We start from the raw sequence: 21,813 nt of genomic DNA on the forward strand, positions 1-21,813 counted from the left end.
ACACAGGACCAGATCTAGGACCGCTTGTTCCCTCGTAGGTTCCATTACATACTGTTCGAGGAAACTATCGCGGATACATTCTATAAACTCCTCCTCAAGGCTGCCTTGACTTACCTGGTTAAACCAATCAACATATAGATTAAAATCCCCCATGATAACTGCTGTACCATTTCTACATGCATCTGTTATTTCTTTGTTTATTGCCTGCCCCACCATAATGTTACTATTTGGTGGCCTATAGATTACTCCTATCAGTGACTTTTTCGCCTTACTATTCCTGATTTCCACCCAAATGGATTCAACCTTATCCTCCATAGCACCGATGTCATCCCTTACTGTTGCCCGGATGTCATCCTTAAATAACAGAGCTACACCACCTCCCTTACCATCCACTCTGTCCTTCCGAAAAGTTTGATACCCTCGGATATTTAACTCCCAGTCGTGACCATCCTTTAACCATGTTTCAGTAATGGCCACTAAATCATAGTCATTCATGATGATTTGCGCCATCAACTCATTTACCTTATTCCGAATACTAAGAGCATTTAGATAAAGTACACTTATGTTGGCTTTTTTACCTCTGTTCTGAATCTTAACACCTCGATCAGTAACCTCTCCTAAATTATATTTCCTCTTAACCTTTCTCCTAATTTTCCTTGTCGTCGAACCCACATCTTCCTGTAACAACCTGCCGCATCGCTTACCATTAATGTTTTCACTTCCCGTTTTATTTCTTTTAGTATTCCTGGTCCTATTCACTGAGCTCCCCTCAGTCACTGTACCTTGTACTGTCGCCCTTTTTGATTTTTGACTATGGCTTCTCTGCCTTCCACTTTCCCCCTTACTGCCTTTTATTTCTGTCCCTGTTTTACTACCTTCCAACTTCCTGCATCGGTTCCCATCCCCCTGCCACATTAGTTTAAACTCTCCCCAACAGCTCTAGCAAACACCCCCCCTAGGACATCAGTTCCAGTCCTGCCCAGGTGCAGACCGTCCGGTTTGTACTTGTCCCACCTCCCCCAGAATCGGTTCCAATGTCCCAGGAATTTGAATCCCTGCCTCTTGCACCATCTCTCGAGCCACGTATTCATCCTCTCTATCCTGACATTCCTACTCTGACTAGCTCGTGGCACTGGTAGCAATCCTGAGATTACTACCTTTGAGGTCCTACTTTTTAGTTTAACTCCTAGCTCCCTAAATTCAGCTTGTAGGACCTCGTCCCGTTTTTTACATATATCGTTGGTGCCTATGTGCACCACCACAGCTGGCTGTTCACCCTTCCCCCCCAGAATGTCCTGCAGCCGCTCCGAGACATCCTTGACCCTTGCACCAGGGAGGCAACATACCATCCTGGAGTATCGATTTCGTCCGCAGAACCGCCTGTCTATTCCCCTTACAATTGAGTCCCCTATCACTATAGCCCTGCCATTCTTCTTCCTGCCCAGCTGCGCAGCAGAGCCAGCCACGGTGCCATGAACCTGGCTGCTGCCGCCTTCCCCTGGTGAGCCATCTCCCTCAGCAGTATCCAAAGCGGTATATCTGTTTTGCAGGGAGATGACCGCAGAGGACACCTGCACTGCCTTCCTTCTCTTGCTCTGTCTTTTGGTCACCCATTTACTATCTCCCTCAGTACCTTTCACCTGCGGTGTGACCAACTCGCTAAACGTGCTATCCACGACGTCCTCAGCATCGCGGACGCTCCAAAGTGAGTCCATCCGCAGCTCCAGAGCCGTCAAGCGGTCTAACAGGAGCTGCAACTGGACACACTTCATGCACGTGAAGGAGCCAGGGACAGTGGACGTGTCCCTGAGCTCCCACATCGCACACGAGGAGCATGACACGGGTCTGAGATCTCCTGCCATGTCTTAAACCTTCAGTTAACTTCAACAATTTCAATTTCCTCCCCCAAAAATTTAAATAAACAAATAAACAATGAAGAAAAAAATGAATAAATATACCAATGAAAAGAAACAGAAAAACTACCGGTCACTTGCCAGGGATAAAAAGCACTTCCTCCCCACCCAGCTTCGATTTCCCACCTCGATTCAAATTCCCAAACTCACTCTTTGCTGTGTCTCACTCCTGGCTCTGTCTTCTCTCTGTCTCACTGGGAGAACTCACTGGGAGTGAGTTTACAAGTGGCTCTTTTTAAACTGTCCTGAATTGACTCCCCTCCCCCACCTGCTTTCAGATCAAAGTAGATTGAAGTGACTGACACTTAACTGCCAACCAGTTATGTGAGTGGGTGGGGCAGCCCTTGTTAACCTACACTGCCCAATACTAGCTTAATATAAATTAATTTAAACTCCTGAAATTTAAAAGGAGCTGCCTTACTGATTCAATTTAATTCAATTCAATTCCCACCTCGATTCAAATTCCCAAACTCACTCTTTGCTGCGTCTCACTCCTGGCTCTGTCTTCTCTCTGGCTCACTGGGAGAACTCACTTGACATTCATTTGACATTGACAGACTGAGTAATAAATGAAGGAAAACAAGTCACTTTTCAGATTAAATCCCATTTTGCAATCTGTTATTCCAGATGGAATAATACCAGACAATGAGCCACCTGTTAACTCCTGGGAGTTTTAGGAGTTTGCATAACAGAACGTTCAGCCATATCACTGGAAGAAAGACAGACTACGCAACTATCAGTTAAGGATGGTTTCTCAACATGTTTGACAGTCAATAAGGTATTTAGAGTGTAGTCACTGTCATAGTGCATGGAAACACAACGGAAATACATACAGCAAAGTCCCATATACAGCAATGAAGTAAATGACCAGATAATCTGTTTCAGTGGGCGGATTGATAAATGTTGCGCAGGACACTGGTATAAAGATGCTGGCTGCTCTTCTTTGTGAAGTCTCATGGGATCTTTTATGTTCACTTGAGAGGGCAGATTTAGCAGTTCCTCCAGAAGTTGACAGCTCCAACAGTGCCACACTCTCTCAGTGCTGCAATGGAGTGTCAGGCTGCACCATGTGTTCAAATCTCTGGAGTGACCTTCAGTACAACTGAGCCAAGACTGATATCAGAGCAAGAAGTAATCAGAATGTAATCAAATGGCAACAAAAATAAATGTAATGGCAGGCAGATATCAGATTCTGTTTTTTCATAAGAATGGTTGGAATTTTTGCAAAGATCAGCAATAGTGGATCAAGTAAGTAGTACAAATGGAGCAGCGGAGGTAATGGCTACTCGAAAGAGCTACAGTTACAGCAATAGGGAACAACAGGAAAATCATCAGCCAGAATGAAAACGGCCACAGCAGAGCCAACCCAGGTGTGAATACATTACATAAATCTGGCACCCAAACAAAACAAGGCTGGCAGAAGCCAAATCACTCTGATGTTATGATCCAGTGACTTTATGAGTCTTCAAATTGTTCATACAGACGTGTACAAAGTGGATTCTGATCTGGGAGAACCGTGCATGTTGCCCGCGGGACCACAGTAATTTGAGTGACCAGCCTCACTAGGGTTATACTGGTCAGCACTGAGCAACCATTGTAGTCCCAGAGCTAAGTGCGGGGTTTGTTTCAGTGGCCTTTGCATTTAATGTTGAGGAACACTGGGCACAATTCTCCCATCGGGATACTAAGTGCTGACGCCAGAGTGAAAACCAGAGTGTTTCACTCCGGCGTCGGAGGCCGTTCCCAGACTCCTATTCTACCGCCCCTGGGGGGGGGGGCTAGGAGCAGCGCCGCGTCATTTACGCGCACCGGGTCTTGGCGCCGCGTAAAAGCGGCGCCACGTAAATGACGTCATCCGCGCATGCGCAGGTTGACCATCGCCAACCCGTGCATGCGCGGTTGCCATCCTCCCCGCCAGCAGCGACGTGTGGACGGCGCCGGTGGGAACCTGTCGTGTTGGGCAGACCGCTCGGCCCATCCGAGCCGGAGAATCGCCGTTCGCCCTTTACAAACAGCGAGAGGTGATTCTTAGAGCGGCCAGCTGTGATTCTCGCCGCGCCGTTTTGGGGGGGGGGGGAAGAATCGCATGTGGGTGCCAGGGTGGCGTGGCGGGACTGCCGTGGGGGGGGGGGGGGGGGAAGAGAGAGAGGGAATTCCGCCCACTATGTTAATTAAACTCACGGTCCTGGTGGCAGCTTTCTCTGGTTCCATTAAGGTTCACATGACTAACGCCATGTGCATGGAAAACTGACTTTGGCATGAATGGTGCCTCAAGCAGTCGGTCAGAAACCAATTTCACAAAGACGCCTAGGACAGGATATAAAACAAACAATTAAACTGGTGGAGAACGAGAGGGATCTCTTGCGCCAAGCTTAGAAAGGTTGGTAGTGAATATATGTGGGTGACACGTTAGCACAGTGGTTAGCACTGTTGCTTCACAGCGCCAGGGACCCGGGTTCGATTCCTGGCTTGGGTCACTGTCCGTGCGGAGTCTGCATGCTTTCCCCATGCCTGCGTGGGTTTCCTCCGGGTGCTCCAGTTTCCTCCCACAAGTCCCAAAAGATGTGCTTGTTCGGTGAGTTGGACATTCTGAATTCTCCCTCGGTGTACCCGAACAGGCGCCGGAACGTGGCGACTAGGGGATTTTCACAGTAACTTCATTGCAGTGTTAATGTAAGCCTACTTGTGACAATAATAAAGATTATTATCATTACCCATGTTTCTGGGCAGGGCGGCAGTGATGCAAGTTTTATCACAGCACTTTTTACTTCTGAGAGCAGAAAAAACAGGGGATGATTCACTTCAGAACTGCCTTGTTTGTCTATGAATACACAGTTACCCTTTAATGGCAGTATATTTCTGCATAGTGCTGAGAGGTTTTACATATCAGTTTAAAATCTGTTGAGAGATGTATTTACAAGTAGGATATAAAGATTAGAAAGACGCAGCTCGCTGTAATCCCCAACACCTGAAAAGCAATAAATTACAATTGATTGACAAAGAAAGGATAATATATCCTTTTCCAATCAAGCAGTTCTAACCGATGTCCCTCACCGTAACATTTCTTTCTGTGGAACCGCAGAACAGCAACTGTTCAGCAAGGTGGATTTTGTGGGAACTTTACCCAACTGCGCTGTCAGCTTCCCGGGAAACTCAAAGCTTCCTTTAACATGGTGTTGGAATTGACCACGATTTCAAAAGAAACAAGTTGGAAGGGATAAAAATCAAACAGCAAAATGATTTAATGCTTTTTTTAATCAAAACCCTTTTTAATCTTCACCCACCTGGGAAAGTTTCCCCAACTGTTTATGAACTGGTCAGTGGAAACGGTCAGTATTTTCTGAATTGCAAGCCAGAATCTCCAAATCTAAGCAAAACATCCACTTGACAAAATGCAGGAATTAAACCCACTGATTTTATTTCAACAATGGAGTATTAACCCACTGATTATCACGCACAGGCTTCAATGAGAAGGCCACAGGGTTTAAACTGGAAGATGTGGCATTCGGCAATCTCCCACCATTGTCATTTCCTTTTATTGATTTACGGGATGTGTGCCAGCCTTTATTGCCCATCCCGACTGGCCCTCGACGAGGTGGTGCTGGGCTGTCTTCTTGGTCTGCTGCAGTCCCCGAGGTATAGATACACACAATGCAGGTAGGGAGGGAATTCCAGGATTTTGTCCCAGTGACAGTGAAGGAGCAGTGCTGTATTTCCAAGTCAGGATGGTGGTTGACTTGGAGGCGAACCTCCAGGTGGTGGTTGTGGTATTCTTTGTGATTCTTGTTCTCAGGATGGATGTTGTAATGTTCACACAGACCACAGAAGCCAAGTTCATAAACAAAGTTAACTTTTATTTACACTACTCGACTACTTACTCCTATAGTAAACAATAATCTAATAATCTATAATCTACACTCAACTACACTAGTTTCAACACTCTATCTTTAACTGTACTGAACTCTCTATCACTGCTCTCTTGAGCTCTCTCAGAAGACTGTGAGTCACTGCTTCATAGAGTTCTGCATCTAGCTCCATCTAATGGTTAATTATGATATGACATTGACCCTTTGTCTTCTGTACATTTCCTATAATGTCACAGTGGTGTCCCCTGGTATCCGCTGCCCTTGTCCTGCAGATGTTTTGTTATCAGGGTCCACGTTGGCTGGCCCTTGCTGTCATTCTCCATTGAAGGAGCCATCCCGCACAGCACTGAAGTGAACCTGAGATATGGTTATGAAATTAGTATGTGACGATCTCGGCCCCGGGTAACTGTCCATGTGGAGTTTGCACATTCTCCCCGTGTCTGCATTGGTCTCACCCCCACAACCCAAAGATGTACAGGGTAGGTGGATTGGCCTTGATAAATTGCCCCTCAATTGAATTTTTAAAAAAAAGAAAATAAATTAGTATGTGTATTTCTAATAACCTTCACGAGGCCCACGGGGATGACCCAATTGATCTGCCCATGGGCTCATGGAATACGAGCTCCCCCGCTAATGAGCCATCAGCTACGGCTCATAGAATTGATTGATTGATTAATTGTCACATGTATCGAAGTACAGTGAAAATAATTTTTCTGCGGCCAAGGGGACATAGACAGTATGTATACAATAGACAAAAAGAATAATCAACAAAGTACATCGACAAATAAGTAATTGCTAACAGTGCGGAACAAGGGTCGTACAGAGCAAATACATGAGAAAGAGCAGCATAGGGCGTGGTGAATTGTGTCTTACAAGAAACAGTTCAGTCCAAGGGAGAGTCGTTGAGGAGCCTAGTAGCTGTGGGGAAGAAGCTGTTCCTATGTCTGGATGTGCGGGTCTTCAAACTTCTGTATCTTCTGCCTGATGGAAGGGTCTGGAAGAGGGCAAAGCCTGGGTGTGAGGGATCTCTGATAATGCTGTCTGCCTTCCTGAGGCAGCGGGAGGTGTAGACAGGATTGGGACCGGCATGGTCGATAGTCGTGGTTGGGATCTATGTGTTGTGCACCGTGTTGCGACCTTTTCTCCACGACTCTCAGTAGAGTGAAGAATTCATTCTGAAGAGGATTAATCTCCTTCTCCAGTCGAAGTGGCTCTTTTAAAAGCCTTTATTCAAAATTATTCTTTCTTTGAGCCATTTGGTCCTTTAGAGAACTCAGTTGTCCCTTTGATGGAGAGATTGGCCAGCTGGGGTAGAGTTTGGTCCCAGTGGCCCACCCCAACTGGATGAGTGTCCCTGACCCTGGGATTTGGTTTGGGACATGTTGTGTTAAAGATGGTTTCTGCTCTACTGCGCTTACCCCAATAGCCAGCAGCCCCTGGTAACTCCAGAACTTTCTGTCCATTTCATTGAGTAACCGTGTCCAACTCCTTTAACCCATATTTTAGATCCTGTATAAATTCAAAGTAATGAAGGGGAAGAAATGTAATATGGACATAGACAATAAAATATGCAGACATACAAAAAGCGAATTAAGCCACCGAAAGGTCTATTTCGTAATTGTATTCACACATGAGAATTAATTTTATTTGCTTGCATTACAAAGTTTACATACCACCTTCAAAGGTCAGTCTCCAAAAGGATACCGGCTGCTGATTGCATTTTTCATCCCAATGTTGAATGTGATCAATATATTCAGATTTGGAGCTTTGAACTGACCTTTTCCAGATGGTTTGGGAAGATACAGTGCTTATAATCTCTCAGATCCAGGGGCTGACCAAACCCTATCCATTAGTGTAGTGTTATGATTTTGTGACCTTAAAAGGCAGTTATGATTTAAATTGTCTCTTTTAATTTAAGCTAAAACAGGATGTCCTGGAATGGGGGATGGTGATCATATTGAACTATGCCCGGAGACATGCCCATGTGATTTTTATTGTCCTGGGGGGAGACGCCAGGTCAAAATTCATAGGAACTCAAGGGCCAGTTTTCACATCTTGACAGAATAAAGGAGCAGCTGGTCTTGCTGGATATAGACTATCATACTCAGATAGACCGAGAGACCTGGAAAGGAAAGCAGAAAATAGCAGCTGTCCTGCCAAGCAGCAGGAAAGACTGTAACTTGTGTTTGCCACCAAGCAGAATGCTGGTGAGTAGGGATTCCCTGATGAAGGCTCAAGACTTAGACAGATGTAAAGATCAAGGAATCACCAGAGGGTCCCTTGTTACTGGTAGTTCTTAGGAATTTGAGTGATGGAACTTTTAATAGGATACTGGAAGACTCACCTTGGTGTGGCAGGGAGAACAGACCCTGCTAGAGAGCAAGGGGGCATTTATGACTTTATTTACAAGGCCAAATATCTGCTGAGATTGTGGTGTAATGTATAAGTGTGGCAAGGGATTTTAAGTTGTGTAAACTATTTAAAGAGTAAAGTACCTACTTTGTAGTTTAGTGTATTAGTTGACGTCTAAGTAAAGTTTAGTCTGTATTTATTTTAGTCTGTTACAATAGAAGTCTTAAAACATGAAATTTTGTCAGTTGATGATTTCTGTCCGTCACTGGGAAATTTGTGTCTCTTTTTAAAAGTTATTGGGGCTCTACAAGGATCGTAACAGTAAGTGGAACACTGGTTTGAAGCTTTGGCAATCTTTTGGATTTTTCAACTCCATTGGACAGGGGTAAAACAGAAAATGCTGGGAATATTCAGCAGGCCAGTTAGCATCTGCGGAGAGATAAACAGAGTTGAGTGGGATTTTCCAGCCCCTTCCATTGGCAGGATATTCTGATCCCACCAAAGCCAATGGAGATTTGAATGGCTTGTTGCATGGCTGTAAAATCCCAGTCAATGTTTCATGTCAAATAACCTCTGATGAAAGGTCATCTACCCAAAACATTAAATCTGTTCCTCCCTCCACAAATGCTTCCTGACCTGCTGAGTGTTTCCAGCATTTTCTGTTTTAATTTGTGGCTGATAATCATTGGTAGTGACTATGGTGGGGAGGAATATAAATAGAACAGGCAATTGTAAATTGTTTTATTGGAAAGTCCCGAAAGGTGTGCTTATTAGGTGAATTGGACATTCTGAATTCTCCCTCAGTGTACCCGAACAGGCGCCGGACTGTGGCGACTAGGGAATTTTCACATTATCGGAGAACCCTCCGAACCAGGCTTTGCCTTCTTGCAGACCCTTCATGAGGCAGAAGATACAGACGTTTGAAGACCCGCACATCCAGACATAGGAACAGCTTCTTCCCCACAGCTACTAGACTCTTCAACGACTCTCCCTCGGACTGATCTGTTCCCTGTAAGAACACTATTCATGACGTCCTACGCTGCTCTTGCTCATGTATTTACTTTGTTTGGCCCCTTGTTCCGCACTGTAACCAATCACAGTTTGTCGATGTACCATTTGTCAATGTACTCTGTTGATTATTTTTTTTTTGTCTACTATGTAAGTACTGTGTACGTTCCCTTGGCCGCAGAAAAATGCTTTTCACTGTACTTCGGTACGTGACAATGAATCAAATCAAATCAGAATTGCAGTGCAGGGTGGCACGGTGGCGGTGGTTAGCACTGCTGCCTCATGGCGTCGATGACCTGGGTTCGATCCAGGCCTCAGGTCACTGTCCATGTGGATTTTGCACATTCTCCCTGTGTTTGCGTGGGTCTCATCCCCACAACCCAAAAAGATGTGCAGAGTAGGTGGATTGGCTACGCTAAATTGCCCCTTCTTGAGGGCAGCATGGTGGCGCAAGTGGTTAGCACGGTTGCCTCACGGCACCGAGGTCCCAGGTTCGATCCCGGCTCTGGGTCACTGTCCGTGTGGACTTTGCACATTCTCCCCGTGTTTGCGTGGGTTTCGCCCCCGCAACCCAAAAAATGTTCAGGCTAGATGGATTGGCCACGCTAAATTGCCCCTTCATTGGAAAAAAAGAATTGGGTACTCTAAATTTTTTTAAAAACTTAATTGCAGTGTTAATATAAGCCTACTTGTGACACTAATAAAGATTATTATTATTTTTATTTTTGGTTACCAGGGAACCAATTCTACTAAAACAAGTTGTGTGTCTACTGTGCCTGTGTTTGGCTATACAGTTTATTTTGGTGTTAAAATAGTAGAAATATCTGTAACAATGACTTCAACTAACAAGGTGACACGTTTTTGCACATGGTGCCTACAAAAGGATGTCAACGAATTGCTTACTCAAAAGAAAATCAGGTAAATACACTGATATACTGGACAATGAGTAATGTAGAAGACATTCTGTGGTTTGGATTATTGGATGAGGATAGAAAGAAAATTTTGCGGTCATATTTGAGCAAGATAAACCTCACCGGCAGATGCAAAGAGAAGGCAAATAGTCAACGCATTTATCATTTCATTCATTCAGTGGGTCGCACTCTCATCTCTACAGTGGATTCAAGTCCCACTCCAGAGACATGAACACAAAAATCTAAGCTAAGACTGCCAAGCAGTTCTTTTAGATGAGATGTTAATCCAAGGCCCAGTCTGCTCTCTGAGGTGGATGCAAAAGATTTTTCAATGTGTTTCAAAGGAATCCTGATGTCCTCAAAAATATTTATCGCCCATCAAAATCACCAAAACAGATAATCTGGCCATTACAGAATCATTACACTGCCAAAGGAGGCCATTTGGCCCATTATGTCTGCACCAGCTCTCCAAACGAGCACTCTGACTTAGTGCCATTCCCCTGCCTTTTCCTTATACTCCTCCACATTGTTTCTATTCATTTCATCTAATGTCCTCTTGAATGCCTCAATTGAACCTGCCTCACTTCTAGGCAGTGCATTACAGACCCGATCTATTCGCTGTGTGATAAAGTTTTTCCTCACATCACATTTGCTTCTTTTACAAAACACTTTAAATCTGTGCCCTCTCGTTCTTGATCTTTTCATGAGGGGGTACAGCTTCTCTCTATTCCGTCCAGCCCTCACATGATTGTGAACATCTCAATCAAATCTCCTTTTAGCCTTCCTGTCTCCAAGGAGAACAGTCCCAACTTCTCCAGTCTATCCCCATAACTAAAGTTTCTCATCCCTGGAACCATTCTTGTAAATCTCTTCTGCACTCTCTCCAATGCGTTCACATCCTTCCTGTAGTGTACTGCCCAGAACTGTACACAATGTTCCAGATGAGCTCCAAATAATGTCTTGTACAAGTTCAGCATAACCTCCTTGCTCTTGTAATCTATGCACCTATTAATAAAGCCCAGAATACTAAATGTTCTATTAAACGCGCTCCCCACCTGTCCCGCTACTGTCAATGATATATGCCAAATACATCCAGGTCCCTCTGCTCCTGCACCCCTTTAAGAATTTTACCCCTTATTTTATATTGTCTCTGCATGTCCGTCCTACCAAAATGCATCACTTCAAACTTCTCTGCTTTGAACTTCATCAGCCACCTGCCAGCCCATGCCATCAACTTGTCTATGTCCTTCTGACGTTCCACACTATTATCACATTGCTGTTGGTGGGATCTTGCTGTGCACACATTGGCTGCTGCATTTCCCACATTACAACAGTGACTACACTTCAAAAGTACTTCATTGGCTGTAAAGTGCTTTGGGACATCCTGTGGTCCTGAAAGCCCCTTTATAAATGCAAGTCGTCCTCCTTTTAATTAATTGTACTGTCTTTCGGAACATTGTGCTTTGAATAACAAATTAACCTGCGATTGTCCAGATGCAGATCTGCGAGATGCGAAACATTGCAAGATCCCAACTGGGCAATGAGATCTCTCTGGAGAATACAATTAATCAGATCTGACAATGCAAAATAGTTGCATTAGCATGCACCTCACAGGATCTAATCATATCGCTGTTCTCAAAGTACAACTGTGACTAATATAAAATTCATTATATAGGACTCTTTATAATTATACACATCTCAGCAGCATTTATAACCAGGGGAGAAGACACAGAGCTAATTAAAGCACAAGATGACTCTTTATTCTTTTTAAAAAGCTGTGTTTAATTCCTTGCTCCATTACAACCACTGCAGAGTAATAGGAGACTGCACAGGATCAACTACTGTTCATTCAGTTAAATATTTTTGATCAATTGAATTCTTTCATCCGACAATTAAAGATTTCCAAATTTCTTTTTCATTCTACACTTTGTCAACCTTCTGACTTCATATTTTGTTGCACCGACTTGATCCTTACAAAATTCCTCAGAAATTGCTGATGGGGAGCTCAGTGCCCCATTCACTTAAGCTTTACCTTGAGACAGACAATTGTTGGGATAGAAACATTTGCAATCCTGCCCTAAGTGAAAAGCAGAACTGGTATGAAGGGGCCGAATGGCTCACTCTTGTTCCCACATTTCATGCAGTTCCAATCTGGTAGCTGGGTGAAATTCCTGAACATATCCCATTGTAGTTTAGGCTGAAACCATAGATACAAAGAAAATATTTAACAGGATTATCATAGATTATCATAGATTATCATCGAATTTACAGTGCAGAAGGAGGCCATTCGGCCCATCGAGTCTGCACCGGCTCTTGGAAAGAGCACCCTACCCAAGGTCAACACCTCCACCCTATCCCCATAACCCAGTAACCCCACCCAACACTAAGGGCAATTTTGGACACTAAGGGCAATTTAGCATGGCCAATCCACCTAACCAATTCCACCTAACCATATTCCACCAAAGGAATATGGATAACAAAAAAAAAGTATAAAATTGAATAGAAGAGAATATAATAGCAGTAGGCTGAAAATCATTAAAGACCACGGGAGGGTAAAGCTTGTTAAAAAAAGCATGTACTGTCACAGGCCTTTTCTTTCCTCGATCATTTTTGCATAAAATTTTCATAACAACAGGAGTAGTCCATTCAGCCCCTTGATTCTGTTCTAGCATTCAGTTCCATCAGGGTTGATCTGCACCTTAACTCCATTTTATGCGTTTTTTCCCATTTTATTTCATTCACTTATCCAACAATAGTATGTCAATCTCAGCCTCGGGATCACCGTTTAAAAATAAGGAGAGATGCGGAGAAATGTTTTCACTCAGAGGGTTGTGAACTCTCTTCCCGAAAAGGTGCTGGAAGCAGAGTCATTGACTATTTTTAAGACAGAGGTGCATAGATTCTTGGTTAGCAAGGGGGTGATAGGCTATCGGGAGTAGGTGGGATGCAGACTTGAGGTCGCTATCAGATCACCCAGGATCTTATGAAACAGCGGAGCAGGCTTGAGTGGAAGAATGGCCTACCCGTTCCTTGTTCATATGGAAAGCTCCATTGGAGCCAGCATCCACAGCCTTTCAGAGGGGAGCGATCCAGATTTCTCCCAACCTTTCTCTGAAGAAGAATTTCCAGATGGCCTACTTATTATTATTCTAATTTCAATAATTACTCTTCTGTGCTCAATCAAGTAACAGTATCAAAGGGAATATCTCCCAGTAGGTGGCGCTGTTGACCCGGTGCAGTTACTCAAAGACAGATCAAGTAACAAGGACATCAGAATAGGGAATTGGCATTCGTAGGAACAGGGATCTGGCATTAGTAGGAACTCATTTCAGTTTATAATCTTTATTAGTGTCACAAGTAGGCTTACATTAACACTGTAATAATCTGGCCTGCAAAACCCTACCAACTGTCCTGGCTTGATACAATTTACACCTCTTTAACCTGGGGTTACCCCATCTCTGGATCTGTAAAGATTTAATCACCTGCTAATGCTCGCATTCCTAGCATTGCTTGGCATCTTTGAATTTGTCTATATATGTGTTTCTGGAACAGACCTCTGCAGTCACCTGAGGAAGGAGCAGCGCTCCGAAAGCTAGTGACATCGAAACAAACCTGTTGGACTTTAACCTGGTGTTGTAAGACTTTGTACTGTAATGAAGTTACTGTGAAAATCCCCTAGTCGCCACACTCCGGCGCCTGTTCAGGTACACTGAGGGAGAATTCAGAATGTCGCTTAGCATTATTCAATTCAAGGTGGTCCACAGGGCACACATGACGGTGGGAAGAATGAGCAGGTTTTTTGAGGTGGTGGACGATAGGTGTCGGCGGTGCGCGAGTGGGCCTGTCCGAAGCTGGAGGGATTCTGACAGGGGTTTGCAGATGTTATGTCTGCGGTGTTGTGGGTGAAGGTGGTCCCGAGTCCAGAAGTGGCAATCTTTGGAGTGGCCTTTGCCTCCCTGGTAGCCCGCAGACAGATCTTGCTGGAATGGAAGGACTTGGGTCTCCCAAACCGGGCGTGTGACCTCGCGGAAATCCTCAGGTTGGAAAAGATAAAGTTCGCCTTGAGAGGGACTGTGGAGGGGTTTGCCCGGAGATGGAAACCGTTTTTCAACTACGTCAAGAATAGTTAAGAAGTCAGCGGGTGGAGGGGGGTGGGCGGGGGGGGAAGAGGTTGGATAGGTGGAGGGTAATGTTGGGGAGGGTGGACAGTGGAGTGTTAGATATTTATTTACTATGTGAATTCCTGTTTTCTCTCTTTTTAGTTATGGTTGTGTTTGATGTATATATACAAATGCCTTAATAAAAACATTTTACGTGGGTTTCATCCCCACAACCCAAAGATGTGCAGGTTAGGTGGACTGGCCACGCTAAATTGCCCCTTAATTAGAAAAAAAAAGAATTGAGTACTCTAAATGTTTTTTAAAAATAAATAAATAAAAACATTTTACGGGCGGCACGATGGCACAGTAGTTAGCACTGCTGCCTACGACGCGGAGGACCCGTGTTCAATGCTGGCCCCGGATCACTGTCTGCGTGGGCTTCACTCCCACAACACAGAACAGGGCAGCACGGTAGCATAGTGGTTAGCACAATTGCTTCACAGCTCCAGGGTCCCAGGTTTGATTCCGGCTTGGTTCACTGTCTGTGTGGAGTCTGCACGTTCTCCCAGTGTGTGCGTGGGTTTCCTCCGGGTGCTCCGGTTTCCTCCCACAGTCCAAAGATGTGTAGGTTAGGTGGATTGGCTATGCTAATTTGCCCTTAGTGTCCAAAAATTGCCCTTAGTGTTAGGTGGGGTTACTGGGTTATGGGGAGAGGGTGAAATGAAATGAAAATCGCTTATTGTCAGAAGTAGGCTTCAAATGAAGCTACTGTGAAAAGCCCCTAGTCACCACATTCCGGCACCTGTTCAGGGAGGCTGGTACGGGAATCGAACCGTGCTGCTGGCCTGCTTGGTCTGCTTTAAAAGCCAGCGATTTAACCCAGTGTGCTAAACCAGTCCCTGGTGGAGGTGTGGGCTTGGGTAGGGTGCTCTTTCTAAGAGCCGGTGCAGACTCGATGGGCCGAATGGCCTCCTTCTGCACTGTAAATTCTATGATTAACCCAAACATGTGTAGGTTAGGAGGATTGGCTACACTAAAATTGCCCCTTAATTGCGAAAAAAAATTATTGGTTACTCTAAATTTATTTAAAAAAAATAAAACCAGTAAAAAAAAAGAGAATTCAGAATGTCCAAGTCACCTAACAAGCATGTCTTTCGGGACTTGTCGGAGAACACCGGAGCGTCCAATGAATGACATCCCGTCTCTGTCACAGGTGGGGCAGACGGTGGTTGGAGAGGTGGGTGGGTGGGATACTTGGGTTGTCGTGCGCTCCTTTCATTGTCAACGCTTGACTTCAGCTTGCTCGGGTAATGAAAAGCGAAGTGTTAATCTCCTTCCTTGATGTTTTTCCTCCACTTCGGATGGTCTCGGGCCTGTGATTCCCCAGGTGTCGGGAGGGATGCTGCACTTTTTCAAGGAGACTTTGAGGGTGTCCTTGAAAAGTTTCCTCTGCCCTCCTGGGGCTCCCTTGCTGTGTTGAAGTTGTGAGTAGAGAGCTTGTTTCAGGAGTCTATGAGTCAGGCATGCAGACGATGTGGCCCGCCCAGCGGAGCTGATCAAGTATGGTCAATGTTTTGATGATGGTGATGTTGGCCGAGTGAGAACATAGACATTGGTGCGCATATCCTGCCAATGGATTAGCAGGTTCTTGCGGACGCAGTGCTGGCGGTACTTCTCCAGGGGTTTGCTTGCTGTACGTGGGCCATACCTCTGAGCCATATAGGAGGACAAGTATCATTACTGCTTTGTAGACTCTGGCACCAGGTCTGAGGTCCTAGTCTTCAACAAGGCCAACCAGGTAGATTTCAGGGAGCGTCTCAAAGGAGAAAAGTGAGGTAGAGAGGTGGAGGGAGAGAATTCAAGAGCTTGGGGCCGAGGCAACTGAAGATACAGCCACCAGTGGTAGAAAACTGGAGATGTCAAAGAGGTAAGAATTATACCAGCACAGATATTTCAAAGGGTCGTGGAGCGGGTGGAGAGTACAGCAATGGGAGTGGCAAAGTCAGGGGTGAATTTGAAAACAAGGAAGAGAATTTTAAAATCAGGGTGTTGCTTGACCAAGAGCCAAAGTAGGTCAGCGAGCAAAGGGTGAGACGGGAACAGGACTTGCTGCAAGTTAAGAAAGGGGCAGCAGAGTTTTCGATTATCTCAAGGTGGAACGTGGGAGGCCAATAAGGAGGAGTGTTTGGAAGAGTCGAATCTGGAAGTAACAAAGGCAAGAGTGATGGTTTCAGCAGATAAGCTGAGACAGGGGGTAAAGTCCAATGATATTACGGAGATGGAAATAGGTGGTCTTAGTTATGACATGAATAGGAAGCCAGAAGCTAATCTCAGGGTCACATTTGACACCAAGGTTACAAACTGTACTGATATGTATCTTTTATTATATTACTTGTTAGTAATATGTCGTTACTCTTTGCTTTATATTTCCAGAATGATCTGATGGTGTGATTCTCAAGAAACCACTAATCTTTAACTCAAAGCAAAATAGGTTTAATGAATAACGAATTGAATAATGTAGAGTTTGTTCACTCTTACAGAACTATAACTAGTGAATAAGTAATTCAGAATAAAGTATTAACTATGTTTAACTACACATGCTAACTCTGCTATTATCTATCTCTCTAACGCACTGCTGTCTAGTCACTCCTGGTTCGAAGAGACACAAGATCCTTTGAGTTCACATATTTATACATGAATCTAGTGCTGCCATCTAGTGGTTGTCTTACACTATGATGTAGTCATTAACCCTTTAAATACCTCTATATATACGTATCACTACACAAACAGATTAATCTGAGACTGTTACCAGGAAGTGGGATGTACTTGGTATAATTCAGGAATGGCATTTGTGGCAGGAATGGAAAGCATTGACTTCAGTTTTCCCAGTTTTTAATTGGAGGAAACCTCTGCTTATCCAGTCCTGGATATTGGATAGGAAGTTTGATAATTTAGCAATAATGGGAGGAGTTGATAGAGCTGATGGTGAGGTAGAACTTTGTGTTGATGTACGTGATAATTAATGCTGTAATTTCAGATGATATTGCCGAGGTCAGCATGTAGATGAGAAATAAGAGAAAGCCAAGAATAGATCCTTGCGATACGAGAGATAATGATGCAGGAAAAAGAAGAGAAGCCGTTTCAAGTAATACCCGGTTAGATAGATAAGAATAGAACCAGGTGAGAGCAGTCCTATCCAGCTGGATGTCAATGGAAAGAATTGCAGGGGAATGGTGTGCTCAATCATGTCAAAGTTGCAGGCAGGACAATGAAAAATGAAATGAAATGAAAATCGCTTATTGTCACAAGTAGGCTTCAATGAAGTTACTGTGAAAAGCCCCTAGTCACCACATTCCAACGCCTGTTCGGGGAGGCTGGTACAGGAATTGAACCGTGCTGCTGGCCTGCTTAGTCTGCTTTAAAAGCCAGCGATTTAGCCCAGTGTGCTAAACCAGCCCCAAGGCAAGGATAATGAGGAGGGACAATTTACCTTTGTCACAGTGACACTGTTATCACAAAAGTGTAAAATCACATCCTATAGCTTTGTTAAGTTTTGTTGTCCTTTCATGATATTTTCATCATAGAATCTCCTTTCATGGTTGTTTTAACTTATATTTTCTCTGGTCTTATATTCTCAAGCCACTGATTTTATGCTTTCCAATCTTGAACACTCAGATTTACAAAACTTGATGCAGCTTTACAGATTGATTTCAACATGCTATTGATTGTGTGGTGTCAAATGTTTGTGCAAATATTCATTTCAAGTGTGTTGAAGTAAATAAATGACCAGTCCTTGAGCCAGTGTTATTGACAGTAGAAGGTCAGGACATTTTGCTGGTTTCCTCTGATTAAGAGGACAGGGGGACGCAAGTCCTGAGAAAGTGTCTCCAGCCACGCCAGGTACAGTGTGCTTGGGCATTTATCCTTTCTTGCAACAGGCATGGTACTGAAAAAAATAATAAAGAACCGCACAATATCAAATTTCACTCAACAGAACCCCAGCAATGTAAAATAATAAACGTGCTCATTGAGAATTCTAACACCTCAAACATTTAGAGAGCACTAATTTTGGTTAATGTAACTTAAATATGGAATCTCACCACTGTTATTCATTTCTTTTTTTTAAAATCAAATAATTATGAAGCATTATTTTAACTTGAATATACTTGAAAAATCATCAGACCTATGAAAAGAATTTTAAAGATCCAAAAACAGTACATGACTAAAGAGGAAGGGAGACGTGGACAATTTTCTGTGATAGGGAAGATGTCCCCTCTGTCAATGGTATTTTCACAGGCAATACTGAGAGTGAATGGCAGACATTTCTTAAACAAGCTTTGATCAAGTGAAGGCATCTTGATATATGTAGTGCAGAGAATTTTAAGAAAAATTTAAACAATCCAAACCTCAACTCATCTCAGAGAGGCATGGATAGAAACAGACGGTATTGACCAGTTGAAAATTTGATCAAGCTACAGGTAAATTGGTATTTTATATTTTCCTGTCATCATTTCAATTCTATTTTTCAAACAAAGGTTTATACCCTCATATATTTAAGAACTTCATAACTTCCATAGAATATGGACTCAGCCGGCGGACCTGGACCAACAAAACAAGGTCCCAACGATCTGCCCCGCGCCACTCCATTTAACTCGCCCGATCGCCCACCCGGCTGCCCATCAGGCCCCCCCCCGGTACTTGATCCCCCGCCCCCTACCAGGGCAGCCTCGGACTGAGTCTCGACCGGCCAGACGTGGTTATAACCACGCCATCGGGAATTCGGCCGGTCAGGACCGGAGCATCGCTGGGAGGGCCTCTGGCAATGGCCCCCCCCCCCCCCAGCCACGGCGCGTAAATAGAGTGCGAGTGATTCTCCGGGGACCGGAGAATCGCAGGAGCGGCGCCGGGCCCGATTCTCGTGTAAAAGTGGATTCTCCGTCCCTGCGCCAAATGCGATTTCGCCGCGGGTCTGCGGAGATTCCAGCCCATAGTAATTAAATGTTTTAGAGTACAGGTCTGACTGACTGAACACAGAGGAAGGGACAAAAATAGTTCAAGCTGGAGATCACAGTAAACAGGTTTTAAAAAAAAATTAATTTACGGATTTGGGCAGCATTTTATTGCCCATCCCTAGTTGCCCTTCAGCAGGTGGTGCTGCTGCAGTCCTGGAGGTGTAGGCACACCCACTGTGCTGTTAGGGTGGGAGTTCCAGGATTTTGTCACAGCGAGAGTGAATGGAACAGCGATATATTTCCTAGTCAGGGTGGTGAGTGACTTGGAGGGGAACCTCCAGGTGGTGTGGTTCCCAGGTATCTGCTGCTCTTGTTCTTCTAGATGGTAGTGGTTTTGGGCTTGGAAGGTGCTGTCTAAGGAACCTTGGTGAGTTACTGCAGTGCATCTTGTAGATGGTACACATGGCTGTCACTGTTCATCGGTGGTGGATGGTTTGAATTTTTGTGGAAGGAGGAGCAATCCAGCGGGCTGCTTTGTCCTGGATGGTGTCGAGCTTCTTGAGTATTGCTGGAGCTGCACTCATCCAGGCAAGTGGAGAGTATCCCATTCCTGACTTCTGCCTTGTAAATGGTGGAAAGGCTTTGGGGGGTCAGTAGGATTCCCAGCCTTTGACGTGCCCTGGTAGATACAGTATTAATATGGCTCAGACATTTTCATACTTACACAACTATAAGTGCAGCATCACGGGAGTAATCCAATAATATCTCGTTCAGTCTGACCTGCCGGAGCGACTGCAAAGAAAACACGCAGAATATGAATATCTCCCATAGCAATCATTTTCTCAATTCCAGGTTCGCAGAAGCATAACCTTGATCCAGGACTGTAATTGATACATAAATAAATCAAGTGGAAAAATGTTGGTGGTACACATTAACACTAGAAGCCCTATTGCTGAGTTTATTTAATATGTTACACTTTGTTAGAGCTTGTCACAAACATGCTTTTCTGAGAAGGGCAATTTGGGTTTCTGCATCAATATCGTCTCACCACTCACTGATCCCTTAGCCATTCCAGTCCACAATCAGACTAACTCCAACATATCAAGTCATCTTTGATTAAACACCAGTAACCGAACAGAATCTCCAATCTGATCTTTACATACTTTTGTCTTGTTGCTCTTAATCTCCTCATCTGAGATCTTCCAAGGACAATCTTTCCTCAGCTCGTTAACAATGGTTTCATCTTTGAAGCCATCATTCAGTCTGTAGTGAGCAATCAAATCCTCGAATCGCTTTAAACTACAACACAGGGAGGTGTGGGGAATGAAAGGAAGGCTTATAAAATCAAAGAGCTGTAACTAGAATCACTATCACCTTTTATGTTGCAGAGGGTTAGAAGAACTACAGGAATCATGCTGAAATATTCCTTACTGTTCAGGACGCGGTTTCTGGTTGATGTCCGGAAGGACATGGACCTCATGGAAACCAAGACGGAATTTCCTTAAGAGAGTAATCATCCTAAGACAGAGAGAGCGCTGTTACTCCAGCTGTTGATGGGAAAATTGTAGAACTTTCTTTTTTAATATTGGCAATGAGACCTGACCTAGGAGCGACTGACCAATATTAAGCAGCCTAAAGTAGGGACAAATCCGTTTTCCACCACTTGTCGCCATCACTATTTTAAGGAGTACAAAATTAAACATCATAATTATGTACTTAAAAAAATTGGTGAAGTTTTGGAGGCTGGTTTTATTTGATTTTTGGATTTAAAAAAATGTGTTCATGAGATATGGGTGTTGCAGGTTGTGCCAGCATTTATTGCCCATCCCTAATTGCCCTTGAGGGAGGCAGTTAAGAATCAACCACATTGCTGTGGGTCTAGAGTCACATGTTAGGCCAGACCAGGTAAGGACAGCAGATTTCCTTCCCTAAAGGGCATTAGTGAACCAGATGGGTTTTTATGGCAATCGACAATCACTTCACCGTCATCATTAGACTTTTAATTCCAGATTTTTATTGAATTCAGGTTTCACCATCTGCAGTGATGGGATTTGAACCTAGGTCCCCAGAGCATTAGTTTGGGTCTCTGGTTTACTAGTCCAGTGACAATATGACTACACCACCACCTCCCTGATTACAGTTACTTACTTGTTAAGCATCTTGTGACAAACAGTAAGAACCTCCCGTCCAAAAAACGCTAAGGTTATGGACTCATGAGAATTAACTCAATACAATTACAGCAAATGTATGATTAGAAATACATGGCGCTAAAGCCATCAATATATCTGCATAATGATGTGTGCCAAACTAAAGCAATGAGGACATAACATGTCATTTAATTTTGGATTATATTTCATAACATGCCCGCTATGTAATTGTACTTGTGGTTATTTTGTTTGTTGTAATATATTGAGGGGATAGGCAATAAAATTGCTGTTCCATTCACATAGAGGGTAAAGGCACCAACATTGCCAACTAAGTTTGGGCTGTGGGAAGTAAAATCTTGGATACACAGTATCACTAACTGAGTAGCAGAGTCCACACCATATGGGTTCACTGGAGAATCCTTACCTAGTGTCTTCACTATAAGGACACAATAGATTATGTAAAGGGGTACTACTACTACCATGTTTCCCGAGACATTCTAGACAGATGTAAGCAGCCTAAAACTGAGTATTTGTGAGGCAAATTCATCGCAGGCAGAATTGTTT

At 44.0% G+C, this 21,813-nt stretch overlaps 1 protein-coding gene and 1 long non-coding RNA gene across 5 annotated transcripts in view; both read right to left on the bottom strand.

Moving 5' to 3' along the window:
* Nucleotides 1–5,746: 5,746 nt before the first annotated feature.
* LOC140430734 (uncharacterized) lies at nucleotides 5,747–8,574 on the bottom strand. The gene is made up of 2 exons (XR_011949517.1): nucleotides 7,198–8,574; nucleotides 5,747–6,773 (listed from the first exon to the last, which is right to left on the bottom strand). It is a non-coding gene; the product is annotated as an uncharacterized lncRNA (long non-coding RNA).
* Nucleotides 8,575–16,621: 8,047 nt separating this feature from the next.
* The window catches only part of slc12a3 (solute carrier family 12 member 3), a 143,158-nt gene continuing 137,966 nt past the window's right edge, over nucleotides 16,622–21,813 (bottom strand). For all 4 annotated transcript variants that reach the window (XM_072518420.1, XM_072518421.1, XM_072518419.1 and 1 more), the window contains 4 exons: nucleotides 20,534–20,620; nucleotides 20,266–20,401; nucleotides 19,827–19,894; nucleotides 16,622–18,096 (listed from right to left, as the gene is read on the bottom strand). In XM_072518420.1, coding sequence (XP_072374521.1) covers nucleotides 17,955–18,096; nucleotides 19,827–19,894; nucleotides 20,266–20,401; nucleotides 20,534–20,620 — 433 coding nt within the window. In that variant the 3' untranslated portion in view covers nucleotides 16,622–17,954. The remainder of the gene's footprint in view (nucleotides 18,097–19,826; nucleotides 19,895–20,265; nucleotides 20,402–20,533; nucleotides 20,621–21,813) is intronic.

Source organism: Scyliorhinus torazame, chromosome 10 (genome assembly GCF_047496885.1).
Source record: "Scyliorhinus torazame isolate Kashiwa2021f chromosome 10, sScyTor2.1, whole genome shotgun sequence".
In the NCBI taxonomy this organism is placed as follows: Eukaryota; Metazoa; Chordata; class Chondrichthyes; order Carcharhiniformes; family Scyliorhinidae; genus Scyliorhinus; species Scyliorhinus torazame.